Source organism: Cololabis saira, chromosome 17 (assembly GCF_033807715.1).
Source record: "Cololabis saira isolate AMF1-May2022 chromosome 17, fColSai1.1, whole genome shotgun sequence".
In the NCBI taxonomy this organism is placed as follows: domain Eukaryota; kingdom Metazoa; phylum Chordata; class Actinopteri; order Beloniformes; family Belonidae; genus Cololabis; species Cololabis saira.
The window spans coordinates 20062281-20077429 of NC_084603.1; the positions used below are offsets into that span (position 1 = coordinate 20062281).

Genomic DNA, 15149 nt, shown 5'->3' on the forward strand with positions numbered 1-15149 from the left:
AATTATGGCAGCCATGGCAGCCTACGTTCCTGCTGCATTCTGCAGCCTACCTGGCAACCTCTGGTCGGGGGGAGGAGGGGGAGGGTACACGCCGCTCAACAGTATTTTGAAAGTGACTGCAGTACCAGTTTTGGACATTTCTTACAGACGGCTCCTTTAAGGGGGGAACGGTGGGTCCTGAAGCCACACCAGTGGGGAAACACTGATTTAAGATGTTCAACAGTCTTTATTGGCAGGACCATGAATCCGTCTGTGGTGTCTTACCAAAAGCCTTACAGGAAATGAACGGGACCTCCCGTTCTCCCCGGAAAAAGTAGTCCAGCAGCTTTCCAGTCCACAGCATTCCTGGATTAAAATTATTAAACTGTTTTGTCCTCCAGTGTCATCATTTTCTTATGTCCACTAGAAAATATGAAAATTAATTTCATCATTTCATAAATCTAAAGCTGAAACACAGTAATAATGTCGGAAAGAGAATAAATATGACTCCACTTCAATCTAGTCAATTAGAATTCTTAATCTCACTTTATTGCATTAGAACATACATTTCTCATATATATCTATATATCTATTTATATATTTTATAAATGTGAATTTGTACACTACAATCTTTTATTGTAACATGTTAGAAAATACTTTTAACGCTCAAAAAACAGCACTAAAAACAGTTACCAAACAATGATTATTACATTTCCTCGTTTTGTTTTGTATTTTGTTTTGGCCACTGTGAATGGGGAGAAACATAACAAACAAACAAACAAACAAACAAACAAAAGCAATATGTTGGAGCTGCAACTGTGATTCAGGCGGAGAGGAGAGGACCACGGTCCGAGACACGCATCGCTTGAGCCAGTAGGAGCAGTAGGAGCAGCAGCTACTGAGCTATTTAGTGACCAAAATGATGAGCATGAAGACAGGACGAGGTCCACGGCAGCAGAGGGAGAGAGACGAGGGCGTGGCGGGACAGAAACAGGGAGAACGGTGGGACAGAAACAGGGAGAACGGTGGGACAGAAACAGGGAGAACGGCGGGCATGAAGGAAAAGGCCATGTGGGAACCCCGGTTCACGTGTAACCATCAACACTACAAACAGAAAACCTGAACGCAAATTGAAGATGTTTGACCAGAAGCCACAAACCTGGCACCGACTATGGAGCACGGCGGTGGGGGGATGATGATCTGGTCTGGTTTAGCAGTCGTGAGACAGCTGGACTCACATCCGCCTAAAACTGGTTCAAACAACACAACTTGTGCCTTTTGATTTATTTTGTTAAATTAATAATCCCGGGATGATATGATTGTTGTTTGTTGCTTGATTTTTGTCATTGTGATATAAAAAATCTCACTTATTTCTCTTGTCCCACATTCTCACATGTCCCACACACCGTGGACTGGATCCACACCGTCAGAGGACTTGTGGAGCCCAGAAGTGAACGAAGAACCCTATGTGATCATTTGGACTCGTCTGACCAGTGCTGTGTTTAACAAACTGAGCCGGTGAAACACGAGTCATGACAATATGTATATGTATATATATATATGTATATGTGCATGGGTGCAGATCCCGGGGGGGACATGTCCCCCCCAATAAAAATATCCTAAATTATTCAAAATTGAACAAATGTATTTTCAGAAAGGTTGAATATGTAGAATATTTATTAAAAATATATTTCTAAAAAAATAATACATCCACGGTGCGTGTTGAGGTGTACTGAATGAAAGTATTGCTACTCCATACATTTTGTTTTTTCAGTTAAGTAAGCAGTGACACACACTGTTGGCTGTTTAGGACAAATAAACAAGAAAGGTAAGCACAAAAAATGATTCCCTGTGCAGTATTTTTTGGCGAGCCTTTACCAATTTATGGCATGGTATGAGTTGCATATTGGCAAAAAATTTTAAATTAAAATCACGTTGGTGTCCCCCCCAATCCTGACATCGGATCTGCACCCCTGTATATGTGAGGTAGACATAAGATAAGATAAGATAAGATAAGATAAGATAAGATAAGATAAGATAAGATAAGATAAGATAAACCTTTAATTGTCCCACAGAGGGGAAATTTGCAGTTTACAGCAGCAAAGGGGATAGTGCAAAAACAAGAGGCATCAATAGAAAAGTAATAACACAGTAATAATAATAACACACTATAAACAGTAAACTGGTATATACAATAATAATAATAATAATAATAAGAAGAAGAAAAATAAATAAGAAGAAATACTAGTATATAAAAAGATAACAGACGGATATTTACAGATGGATATTTACATAGTTGCACGTTGCAGTGAATGAAAGATATTGCACATTATTTCCCTTATGTACATTTATTGTCAGGTTGTATGTGGTCTACTGTGAGCAGTGCTGGTTGTGTAGTCTCACAGCTGCAGGGAGGAAGGACCTTCTGTAGCTCCTTCACACACCTAGGGTGAAGGAGCTTGTCGCTGAAGGAGCTCTCCAGCGCTCTGATGGTGTCCTTCATGGGGTGGGAGTCCTTCTCCATCATGGATGACAGCTTAGCCATCATCCTCCTCTCTCCCACCACCTGCACTGTGTCCAGAGAGCAACCCACGACAGAGCCGGCCCTCTTGATGGTTTTATCCAGCCTCCTTCTGTCTGCAGCTGTGATGTTGCTGCCCCAGCAGACCACTCCATAAAAAATGGCTGATGCCACCACAGTGTCGTAAAATGTTTTCAGGAGTGTTTCCTGCACACCAAAAGCCCTCCAAACCACACCACACATGGTTATTGAAAGGTGCATTGTTACAGCATATGATTGTGGTTATTATTATTATTATTGCACAGTGATTGATTACTCTGAGACTATGACTATATTTTGCTGCTCTCAGCAGTTTTGCTAAATTTTCCATCAAAATCAGTTACTGTTTTTATGAACACCTGGGTGAAATAGATCTATTAAGAAACATTTGTAATCTGTGGCACCGAACCACTAAAAAATAGTGTACAATACACAGATGTGTCAAGTAACGAAGTACAAATACTTTGTTACCTTAAGTAGAAATTTTGGTTATCTATACTTCACTGGAGTAATTATTTTTCAGACGACTTTTTACTTTTACTCCTTACATTTTCACACAATTATCTGTACTTTTTACTCCTTACATTTTAAAAACAGCGTCGTATCTCTATTTCATTTCGGGCCTTTAAACAAAAACTATCCAGTTAAATTTTGCCATCCGGATTGAGTGAATTTGGTTGTGGTTGTTTCAGATGTTCTTTTCCAGTTTTGTTCTTACATCCGTTCCCTCAGATTCCTGCAACTAAACTTGGATGTACATTCCAATAAAGGTTAGGATAAATGATAACATGCCTCTGAAGTTTGACTTTTTGCACCATTACAATACTTATAGGCAACTAGTCATCATATCTCCTGCTCTCTGAAACACATGTTAATGCTCAATAGTACACATACATGGTTCTTTAATATATTTGCATTATACTAAGATGCATTCATTTTCAATGGCTTTTGTCCTTAATGGCTTTTTTCCCCCTTACATTACTTTTACTTTTATACTTTAAGTAGTTTTGAAACCAGTACTTTTATACTTTTACTTGAGTAAAAAACTTGAGTTGATACTTCAACTTCTACAGGAGTATTTTTAAACTCTAGTATCTATACTTCTACCTGAGTAATGAATGTTTATACTTTTGACACCTCTGTATCTACTTTGGTTTTAACATTTTTTTTTGAACTTGTCAACGTCATTGAAGGTAAAGCAACTGATGGGCCACATGGTCCTGCAGGTGTTTACCAGATCATTTTAATAGGCTGTCACATGGATCAAAACAAACCCGACTCCGAAATACTATCTTATTATTATATAGGTCCCGGAACATCGGGAGGGAGAGAAAAGGTCCTATAAGTGGGGAAAAAAACCAACAATTAATAACGGCGTGTGGTGACGCAATCAAACAGCGAACAGCGTGAGTGAGCGGCGTGTTTGTGGTGTTAAATGCAGTATGTCAGCATGTCAGATCATTACTGGGATGTGGGAAAAAGCAGAGGACACGAGAAATGATCCAGGCTGAGTTGGATTTGGGAAACCGCTGGTGATGGAGACGGTCACGGGGACGCGCAGCGCAGGAGATCGGGAGCGCAGAGAGCGCTCTTCTCTTTTTTTCTGATTAAATGCATCCAAAATAGACAAACAGGCGATCTATGAACTTCAATGAGAAATAAAACACCAAGGGAATATGGATAAAAGGAGGTGCCGGATCTTGTTCCAGCAGAATCTGACACAAATTAAGCCCTAATAAGATTCTTATTATTATATCTTATCTTATCAGAGCCTTCCAGCTCCTTGGCGATCTCCCTCCAGCTGCCACTTTATTGAGGTTCTTGTATTGAAATGAATGTTTCCTACAGCGCTTTCAACCGGCTTTCAACGCCAGCGACAAGAAGAAAATAGAAACAGGGCGTCCGACATAAATCCAGCTCAAAACGGCGCTGCGTCGCGCTGCGCCGCTCGCAACCAGTATGGACAGTGCAATAAAAAATAAAGCAATGGAACTGTATTAACTCTGTATTAACTGTAATAACTCTATTCGAGTTGAAAGCGTTAAGACCCTTTTTAACCCTTGATGGTTCCTTTCTGAAAAAGGAGGTTATAGTAAAGAGATTCACAGGTTCAAACATGTTGTTTACAACGGTGCCTGCTATGCCTGTAAGCCGGGTCGGACCCGGACGTGACGTCAGCCTAGAAATGACGTCACGCTAAACAACTCAATGGGTTCCGCCGCCACTCAAGAGTACCTGGCTGCAGGCAAAATGGCCGACAAGGGCGCCGCCATACTTCTATCCATACCGGAAGTCCATACCGGAAGTTGGTCACTTCGTTAATATATATATTTAAAAAATTTTTTTTTTTTTAATTAACATTTGCAAACAGTACAATGATAACAAAACTTCACATTATGCAATTTCACGTTGAATTATAACATATAAAGAGTATTACTCAAATAAAAAACAAAACCAATGCATACCGGAGGTCCAGACCGGAAGTTCATACCGGAAGTTGGTCTTTTTTTTTAACAAGCTTTATTGAGTAGTTCTCATATTACAAAAAACATAAACAGACAGACATACAAAACAGTCGTTAATACATAAGAGTACAACAACACAGGAGCCAGGGGGATTTTTAAACAAACACATTAAATAGAGAGCATAAATTAACAGTTTTTACAGCTTTTTTGTTATTTGAGTCAGAGATGGAACTCAAGTATTGTTTGGTTTCATTCTCAAAAATTAAAAAAAAGGGGTTTTGAATGACTGAATTTGGATTTATGAATATGAAACTTTGCAAGAATAATTATTAAATTGATTACAAAAGAGTCAATTTTAGTCAGAGTCAATTTTATCTATAATAAATCGGGATACATCTTTCCAGAATTTGTTAGTGTAGGGACATTGCCAAAACAGGTGTACCAGTGTTTCAGGGGACATTTCACACAACGAACAGTCAACACAAATATCTCTTTTGAATTTAAGAAGATAATGATTAGCAGGGTAATACTTATGTAACATTTTAAAAGAGATTTCCCTCTCTTTATTTGTAAGAAGGTATTTGTATGGAAGAGTCCAGATGTTCTTCCAATTTAAGTCATCACCAAAACCAGACCAGTAAGCAATAACATAAGGGTTGGTGGTTATATCATTTTGAAACAGGGAACGTATATTACGATTGTTACTTCTTGTGGATGTAACTAGACAAACTTTGCCCACTGAAGTTTTCTTGGGGTCCAGATTTGGTAAGCAGGCTGGTCTTTCAACCGGAAGTTGGTCTTCTTCGTGTATATTGTTCAAATATGACGGAGGTAGTTTAAAAGCGGCCATAAAACGAAAATTATAAAACATTATTATAAAACATTATATAACATAACGTACTTACTAATAACTATGTTTTTTTAAACTTATTTATATACATATATAACAAAATAAAAAACATGTATGCATATATATATATATATATATATATATATATATATATATATATATATATATATATATATATATGTATATATATATATATATATATATATATATATATATATATATATATATATATATATATATACATATATATATATATATATATACACACACATACACATACAGGACTGATGGCATTTTCATTTACCCGTTGGTCACTCAAATTCAGCGTCCTTAGCTTTAAGTGCTGTCTGAGGTTAATTGAGGTGGATTATATATATATTATATATACCGGTATATATATATATATATATATATATATATATATATATATATATATATATATATATATATATATATATATATATAATGTGTGTGTTTTATCATTTTCGAATCGCTGCTTGTAAACTAGTCTATGGTAAACTACCTCCGTAGGCTATATATATATATACATACATGTTTCTTTATTTTGTTATATATGTATATAAATGATATATACATATATATATATATATATATATATATATATATATATATATATATATATATATATATATACACACACATACACATACAGGACTGATGGCATTTTCATTTACCCGTTGGTCACTCAAATTCAGCGTCCTTAGCTTTAAGTGCTGTCTGAGGTTAATTGAGGTGGATTATATATATATTATATATACCGGTATATATATATATATATATATATATATATATATATATATATATATATATATAATGTGTGTGTTTTATCATTTTCGAATCGCTGCTTGTAAACTAGTCTATGGTAAACTACCTCCGTAGGCTATATATATATATACATACATGTTTCTTTATTTTGTTATATATGTATATAAATGATATATACATATATATATATATATATATATATATATATATATATATATATATATATATATATATATATATATATATATATATATACATATATATATATATATATATATATATATATATATATATATATATATATATATATATATATTCATGTTATATTTTAATAATATACACCCAATATTGGAATATATATGTAAAAAATATTAACTGGAAGAAGGTCTGGCTCTCACCCAACCAATACCTGGTGACAAACAAAGTTAAAGAAATTTCATTTAAGTTAATTCATTAATTCTATCCTACAAATGATCACATTGTAAAAAGATTCAAAAGAAATATCGATTCAAACTGTACCTTTTGTTCTGCAAATTCTGAAACAATGACACACTTATTCTGGCTGTGCCCCATTGTTCAAACTTTTTGGAGTGATATGTGTAATTTTGTGTCGGAAAGAATTGATATTGATTTTAATTTATTTTGGAAGGATGTGTTGTTTGGTGTTTTTGACCATGTAACAATTAGAACAAAGCCAAAAGAAACATTTATTATTAATTTGTTGATTATCCTCGCAAAATTCCACATCCACAAATCCAAATTCTTATGCAAAAAACCCTTTTTTTTTTTACTTTTCATTGTGAATTAAAACAGTATCTGGACTCTATTAAGTTTTCTACTAATTCAAAAGCAATCAAAACCATAAATGTATGTAAATGTTTTGGCTTTCTGTTATAATGTGTTGTGCTTTTTGTTTTGTTTTTTATTTGAGTAATACTCTTTATATATTATAATTCAACGTGAAATTGCATAATGTGAAGTTTTGTTATCATTGTACTGTGTGCAAATGTTAATTAAAAAAAAAAAAAAAAATTAAAAAATATATATATTAACGAAGTGACCAACTTCCGGTATGGACTACCGGTATGGATCGAAGTATGGCGGCGCCCTTGTCGGCCATCTTGCCTGCAGCCAGGTCCCTCTCAGTATTTTGGTCAGTCATTTGTAATATATTATATTATTTGTAATCAGCACAAATTGTCTGTCCTCATATGATAAAATCCACCATCCCCTCTGATTTTTTTTACAACTCGAGTACTGCCAATAATATATGTCTGTCTCTGATTTATTTTTCTTTCGTAAATATAAAGGCAGGATTCAATTATCTGTCTGAATCCGTAGTTCGTTCATTGGTGGAATAGAACTACAAATCCCAAGAAGCGTGTCGTCATAATTTATTTGGTCCACGGGAGAAGAAGAGACGAAGAAGAGACTAGAAAAAAAAAACACGAAGAAGAAGAACTTTTCAACTTTGCAACCATAGCAACGGCGTTTATCCTCAAAATGAGCAACCAGACTAGAGTGGACTTCGCCGGTGATCTCAAAGACCACCACATGGAAGTCAAAGCTGTAAACAGAGAAAGGGTCGGTCCCCGGGTCAGGGAGGTGCAGGTTACCGGGGTGGCGGAGGTCTCCTCCCCGGCGGACCGCGCCTCGCTGCGGGTCACGCTGAGCAGCAGCAAGCCGTCCGTGGACCACGTGACCAGCAGCGTCTCCCGGAGACTGGAATACATCCTACAGGCGCTCAGGTGAGACCAGGGGGGGTGGCAATGTTTACATTGTTCAGAAGGATTTAGACCTTATTTACACTTAATATGTATATACATATTACTTACTAAAGTAATGTATTATAAGTAATCAGAGGTGTCAAGTAACGAAGTACAAATACTTCGTTACCTTACTTAAGTAGAAATTTTGGTTATCTATACTTCACTGGAGTAATTATTTTTCAGACGACTTTTTACTTTTTTTCCTTACATTTTCACACAATTATTTGTACTTTTTACTCCTTACATTTTAAAAACAGCCTCGTTACTCTATTTCATTTCGGCCTTTAAAAAAAACTATCCAGTTAAATTTCTCCATCCGGATAGAGTGAATTTGGTTGTGGTTGTTTCAGATGTTCTTGTCCAGTTTTGTTCTTACATCCGTCGCCCTCAGATTCATCATTCCTGCAACTAAGCTTGGATGTAAATTCCAATAAAGGTTAGGATAAATGATAACAAGCCTCTGAAGTTTGACTTTTTGCACCATTACAATACTTATAGGCAACTAGTCATCATATCTCCTGCTCTCTGAAACACATGTTAATGCTCAATATCTTTACATTATACTAAGATGCATTCATTTTCAATGGCTTTTGTCCTTAATGGACTTTTTTCCCCCTTACATCACTTTTACTTTTATACTTTAAGTAGTTTTGAAACCAGTACTTTTATACTTTTACTCGAGTAAAACATTTGATGATACTTCTACAGGAGTATTTTTAAACTCTAGTATCTATACTTCTACCTGAGTAATGAATGTGAATACTTTTTGACGCCTCTGTAAGTAATATATATTTGGAAACAAATCCACTAGCTGAGGTTTCATGGCCCCAGTTAACCTGTAAAGAAATACTTCCAAGTTGGTCATTATCTTAAGAAACTTTGTTTAAGTAGATCCTTATATATATATATATATATATATATATATATATATATATATATATATATATATATATATGTATGTGTGTATCACTTTTTCACACAGGGTCATGTAGATTTGTTTCATGATCTGAAACATTTTAAGTGCGACAAACATGCAAAAAAATAAGAAATCAGGAAGCGGGCAAACACTTTTTCACACAACTGTGTGTGTGTATACACACACACACACACACAAAATGTGAACATCACACACAGCAACTGTATTTAATTTACATAAGTAATCCAACAAATGTTCTTTTAACCTACTAAAATAGCCCTACTCGGCATTTGGATGCCTATAATCTGTCACTTTTGACTAAATTAGTCTGAAATGTCACTTTAATTGTAAAAAAATAAATCGACTGATTGTTTACTCATTGTTTTTAGACAACAGGGCATCAATGAAGAAGACACCTCGGTGAGGAAGTTTCTCCGCAGAGACACTGAGATGTATCACATGGACGTAGAGGTATCTGCACAGCCACTAATGAATTTGAACTGCAAATATCTGTGCAGTTGCAGGTGACAGTGTAAAAATAAAAAAATGTAAAATGTTCCCACAGGTCATGGTCACTTTCTCAGATTTTTCCAAGATGGAGCAAATATGCAGCATCTTGCTGGAAAAGCTTGACAAGAGCGTGTGCGTGGGGATGCCCCGGTTCTACCACAGTCACGAATGCCTGAGTCAAATCAGGTTCTAAAAACTCAGCAACTGACCCGCAATATTCCAACTGAGTATTTTAATCAGGCTCTTCAGTTGTAAACCGTTCTTTTCTATGTTTTTCTAGGCAGCGTGCATGTGTGTCAGCAGTTGAAAATGCTCAGCAGAAAGCCAGCAAACTCAGTCAGCTCCTGGGGCAGAGTCTGGGACCCCCCTTGCTGGTTAGAGAGGAGGAAACCAAGGAGAGGAGGCATGAGGAGGAGGAGGATGAGGAGGGTGGAGGCAGAGACAGAGAACAGGATTCTCTACCCCTTCCTAACTTTCCCCACATACCTACAGTCACTGCTTCCTCACGGGTGTCTGTCTCCTTCAGCTTCAGAGACGGAAACAGGAAAAACCTATAAAAGACCCCGTACACCATTGAGACTGTACAAAACATTTTATTGCATCAATTTGATCCTTAAAAAGTAGTGCCATTTTTTTTTAATGCCATTCCTGTAAATTTGACTTTTAAAAACGTGTGATTTAAAACATTTGCTGTTTTTTAAATTTCAATAAACATTTCAACTGTTTCTAAGAGCGATCATTAACTGTAACACCGAAAGTAACTATTTAAATTGTTTTGGCACTCATTAGATTAAAAATACTGTATATGGTATTTGCACACTGCCAAAAATAAAGGAGATGGAGGATGATCTTCATCACGTAATTACAATATTATGGTTTTCAGATTCCAGAAGTACATTCTGAATCCTAGAAAGGAAGTTTTCAAGAGTTTATCTCTGACTCGTACAAACATTGGCACTTGAGATCAATAGCTGTATCAGAGGAGGGCTGACATTTTGACCAGGCTTAGGAACAGCACACAGAAAAGTTGATAAAACAGTCTGTTGAATGTGTCTTTCAGACTGAGCAGTCAAGCGTTGTCGTCCTCGGGGAAGAGCTCTCTGAGCCACGGCTGCATGACGAACCGCGTCCCATCATAGTGTGTGAAGTATTTCTCCAGGGTGGGAATGTCCGGCTGGAAACACCCAACCGTGAGTCCAAATCATGTGTACAGTGTTTGGGTCAGTTTGCATATACTTGGGTTCTGAGTTCTTACCCGTATCCCAGTTATCCGTTCCAGTTGTGTCTGAGGTAAGTATGCAATCCTCAGAGAGGAGGGTCCCGGTCCACTGAAGAGCACCTTATAGTGAGGCGTCTTCTCTGATTTCGTGTTCTGCATACACACAAACCAAATATGTGGTGTAGGGCTGGGCGATATATCGAGATTTTAATATATATCGATATATTTTCAAACGCAATATGGTACGAGACAATATAATTTTTTCGATTTGAATTTTTTTTTTTTTTTTATGATTTTGATATAACCTATTTTGTGAGAAATTGACTTGAATGTTTTATTTGAGATTTGCACAAATGTTTTGTTATTTGCACAACTGTCAACCTCAGTGGAAAAGTCTGCCTGTTACTGTCTACATTGTATTAATTGCACAGTGTATTTTAATTTAATTGTTATGCAGGAAAGGGATATTTGTTTTATTTTATTCAAGAAGCATTTTTATTCTATATATGCAGGCAGTTTATTTTTATTTCATTTGTTTTATACATTTTGATATTGTGCAGACCTCTGTTAATAAAGGTACCTGTGTGACATTTGGCACGAGGCTTTGTATTAAAACTGACTGTTTTTTTTAAGGGTTTGCCTCAGAAAAAAAAGAAGCTAACAGAGATGCTATGCTATAATGCTAACCCCAATTATGGCAAAGAAAAAATATCGATATATATCGAGTATCGCCAATCAGCTAGAAAATATCGAGATATGACTTTTGGTCCATATCGCCCAGCCCTAATGTGGTTTCATTTCAGTCAAATTTAAAATGAGTTGTAAATCCTGCGCAGAGATTTTGAGGTTGAACAACATTGTAGATGAGGCAGGAGAGGAGCTGTGGATTCTGACCTCAGAGTTAGAATACACTTTGTCGATCCATTCTGGAGGAGCCCGCAGTTCAGTGTCCCAGTTCACCACCACCCCCACCATGTGGCCGTTCCTCTCCATCACCACCTCCCCAACTCGCAGGAACACGTATGGGGGCCGAGGGCTGCGCACGGTCTTGGAGGCTGGAGAAACAATTGTTTTTTGGGAGTATTTTTCTCTTAAAACAAGGAAATCACACATATTCTACTTATAGCAAACAAGTGCAGGTGTGCTCCACATCAGAAAAAGTATCAACGTTAAGGTTGAGTGATCTGTGATCTCAGGGGAAAATAAATCCAAACCAACAAACCGTATTACTTTTTACTTATTCTTAAACCTAATGGAGAGCCTTAGTTTAGATGTTTTTATCCCAAACCCCCTTTTTGCCACTCATTTTCTACCAAGTGCTCTTCTTTGTACTATTCCTCAAAAATCCCCCGTCAAGTCAAACAGAAACCAAGAAAACAGTCAGGAGATTATTGCATCAGATCCTCCCGTTTCATGTCACGAGTGCACGTTTTGCCCAACAGTCTGATGTTTGCCTTCCCTCTACATCAACACTGAAAGATTCCTGAAATAATACACAACTTTTTAATTCAAGCTTGTCACAATCAACTCAGAATAACATGTTTTGTTTTTTTTTAATTAGTTAATTATGCCCCAGTATTTGCTCTATTATATAACAAAGTTTTAAAGGTATCAACGTGGCAATAAAAGGAATCGTGAGAAAAATGTGGGACTTATGTTTCACTTCATGTGGCAGATTTTCACTTACTATAACTCCAAAGTATTTAGTAGGCAGGTAAGTGTTTACAAACCTCCAAAGAACTCCTGGTCATTGTCGAAAATCATAGTTTCTACTGGAGGGTACCCCTGGAGGGGGTCTTCCTGCCCCAAACCAACCCAAGACCTACGGGAAGATAAAACCTCATGAGTTTTTGTCCTAATCCCTCTTTGAGGGCATCACTTTGCCGTGTAAATATGTTGTGCAGCTCTCATTTGGATTGGGCTCATCGTGCACGCACTTGGCTGCAGACAGCTGCTGGTCCGTCCACTCCATCCACGCGGTGCCGTTGAGGAACGACCTCCTCAACTCGCCCCACATGCGCAGCAACATGCAACGCCGAAACTGTCCAATAACCACAGGTGTCAAGTAACAAAGTACAAATACTTCGTTACCTTACTTAAGTAGAAATGTTGGTTATCTATACTTCACTGGAGTCATTATTTTTCAGACGACTTTTTACTTTTACTCCTTACATTTTCACGCAATTATCTGTACTTTTTACTCCTTACATTTTAAAAACAGCCTCGTTACTCTATTTCATTTCGGCTTTAAAAAAAAACTATCCAGTTAAATTGCTCCATCCGGATAGAGTGAATTTGGTTGTGGTTGTTTCAGATGTTCTTGTCCAGTTTTGTTCTTACATCCGTTCCCTCAGATTCCTGCAACTAAACTTGGATGTACATTCCAATAAAGGTTAGGATAAATGATAACATGCCTCTGAAGTCTGACTTTTTGCACCATTACAACAGGGTTTCCGCAGGGTTTTAAAAAGTATTAAAAAGTGATAAATGAAAATGGCCAAATTTAAGGCCATTAAAAGTGTTAAATTCACTGTCAGAGGTATTATTTTTTTTTAAATTGGTATTATTTTTTACCTTTTACATTTTAAGCAGTCTATTTTATTGTCATTTTTTGTAGTAGTAGTAGTAGTAGTAGTGTTTATTTCGAATATGAATCATATATAAAAAAAAGAAAGAAGTCATTCACAAATTGAAATAAATGTGAAACATCTGGTCAACATCAATGAGTCTATAAATCTGTTCTGTATAGTGTTCTATAGGTCAAAATCTGTATTAATCTTAAAAGATCCGTGATTAACACTTAATGTTGTCACAATCTGAAGGTATTGAAAAAGGTATTAAATTGGTATTCAATTTAACATAAGGATTGCTGTATAAACCCATATGCAACCAGTCATCATATCTTCTGCTCTCTGAAACACATGTTAATGCTCAATAGTACACATATATGGTTCTTTAATATATTTGCATTATACTAAGATGCATTCATTTTCAATGGCATTTGTCCTTAATGTCTTTTTTCCCCCTTACATTACTTTTACACTTTAAGTAGTTTTGAAACCAGTACTTTTATACTTGAGTAAAAAACTTGAGTTGATACTTCAACTTCTACAGGAGTATTTTTAAACTCTAGTATCCATACTTCTACCTGAGTAATGAATGTGAATACTTTTGACACCTCTGCTTAAACTCAAAATTCCTGCAACTAAACTTGGATTTACATTCCAATAAAGGTTAGGATAAATGATAACATGCCTCTGAAGTTTGACTTTTTGCACCATTACAATACTTATAAGTTATATGCAACCAGTCACCATGTCTTCTGCTCTCTGAAGCACATGTCAATGCTCAATAGTACACATATATGGTTCTTTAATATATTTGCATTATACTAAGATGCATTCATTTTCAATTGCTTTTTTCCCCCTTAACTTACTTTTACACTTTTAGTTTTGAAACCAGTACTTTTATACTTTTACTTGAGTAAAAAACTTGAGTTGATACTTCAACTTCTACAGGAGTATTTTTAAACTCTAGTATCTATATTTCTACCTGAGTAATGAATGTGAATACTTTTGACACCTCTGCTTAAACTCAAAATTAAATATTTTTAACCCTTATGGATACAAAAGATTATTCTACAAGTTACGGGCATTAATTATAGTTTGTTTGTTGTATATTTTAGATAAAACCATATTTCTCAAATGCATGCATGCATTGTAAATCCATCTCCTCTCTTTACCGGGCCATTAACACTTAATGTTGTCACAATCTGAAGGTATTGAAAAAGGTATTAAATTGGTATTAAATTTAACATAAGGATTGCTGTATAAACCCATATGCAACTAGTCATCATATCTCCTGCTCTCTGAAACACATGTTAATGCTCAATAGTACACATATATTGTTCTTTAATATATTTAGATTATTATACTATTATACTAAGATGCATTCATTTTCAATGGCGTTTGTCCTTAATGGCTTTTTTCCCCCTTACATTACTTTTACTTTTATACTTTAAGTAGTTTTTAAACCAGTACTTTTATACTTTTACTTAAGTAAAAAACTCGAGTTGATACTTCAACTTCTACAGGA

General features: G+C 35.8%; 1 protein-coding gene across 2 annotated transcripts; it reads left to right on the plus strand.

Moving 5' to 3' along the window:
* The first annotated feature begins 8094 nt into the window (after positions 1-8094).
* LOC133463195 (interleukin-1 receptor-associated kinase 1-binding protein 1 homolog) lies at positions 8095-10911 on the plus strand. Of its 2 annotated transcripts, XM_061744566.1 has the most exons (5): positions 8095-8388; positions 9715-9796; positions 9891-10021; positions 10116-10416; positions 10896-10911. In XM_061744566.1, the coding sequence occupies exons 1-4, from the start codon at positions 8144-8146 to the stop codon at positions 10390-10392; spliced, it is 735 nt and encodes a 244-aa protein (XP_061600550.1). In that variant the 5' UTR covers positions 8095-8143; the 3' UTR covers positions 10393-10416; positions 10896-10911. The 2 variants fall into 2 exon arrangements, with proteins under 2 accessions (XP_061600550.1, XP_061600549.1); XM_061744565.1 differs by having other exon boundaries at positions 10116-10906.
* The last annotated feature ends 4238 nt before the right edge of the window (positions 10912-15149 follow it).

What these genes read in the sequence shown, in the direction of transcription:
- LOC133463195 (XM_061744566.1), top strand. Translation starts at nt 8,144, where the DNA reads ATGAGCAACCAGACTAGAGTGGACTTCGCCGGTGATCTCAAAGACCAC. An exon ending in TACATCCTACAGGCGCTCAG is followed by an intron (nt 8,389 to 9,714) that starts GTGAGACCAGGG and finishes CATTGTTTTTAG; the next exon opens with ACAACAGGGCATCAATGAAG. An exon ending in GAATGCCTGAGTCAAATCAG is followed by an intron (nt 10,022 to 10,115) that starts GTTCTAAAAACT and finishes ATGTTTTTCTAG; the next exon opens with GCAGCGTGCATGTGTGTCAG.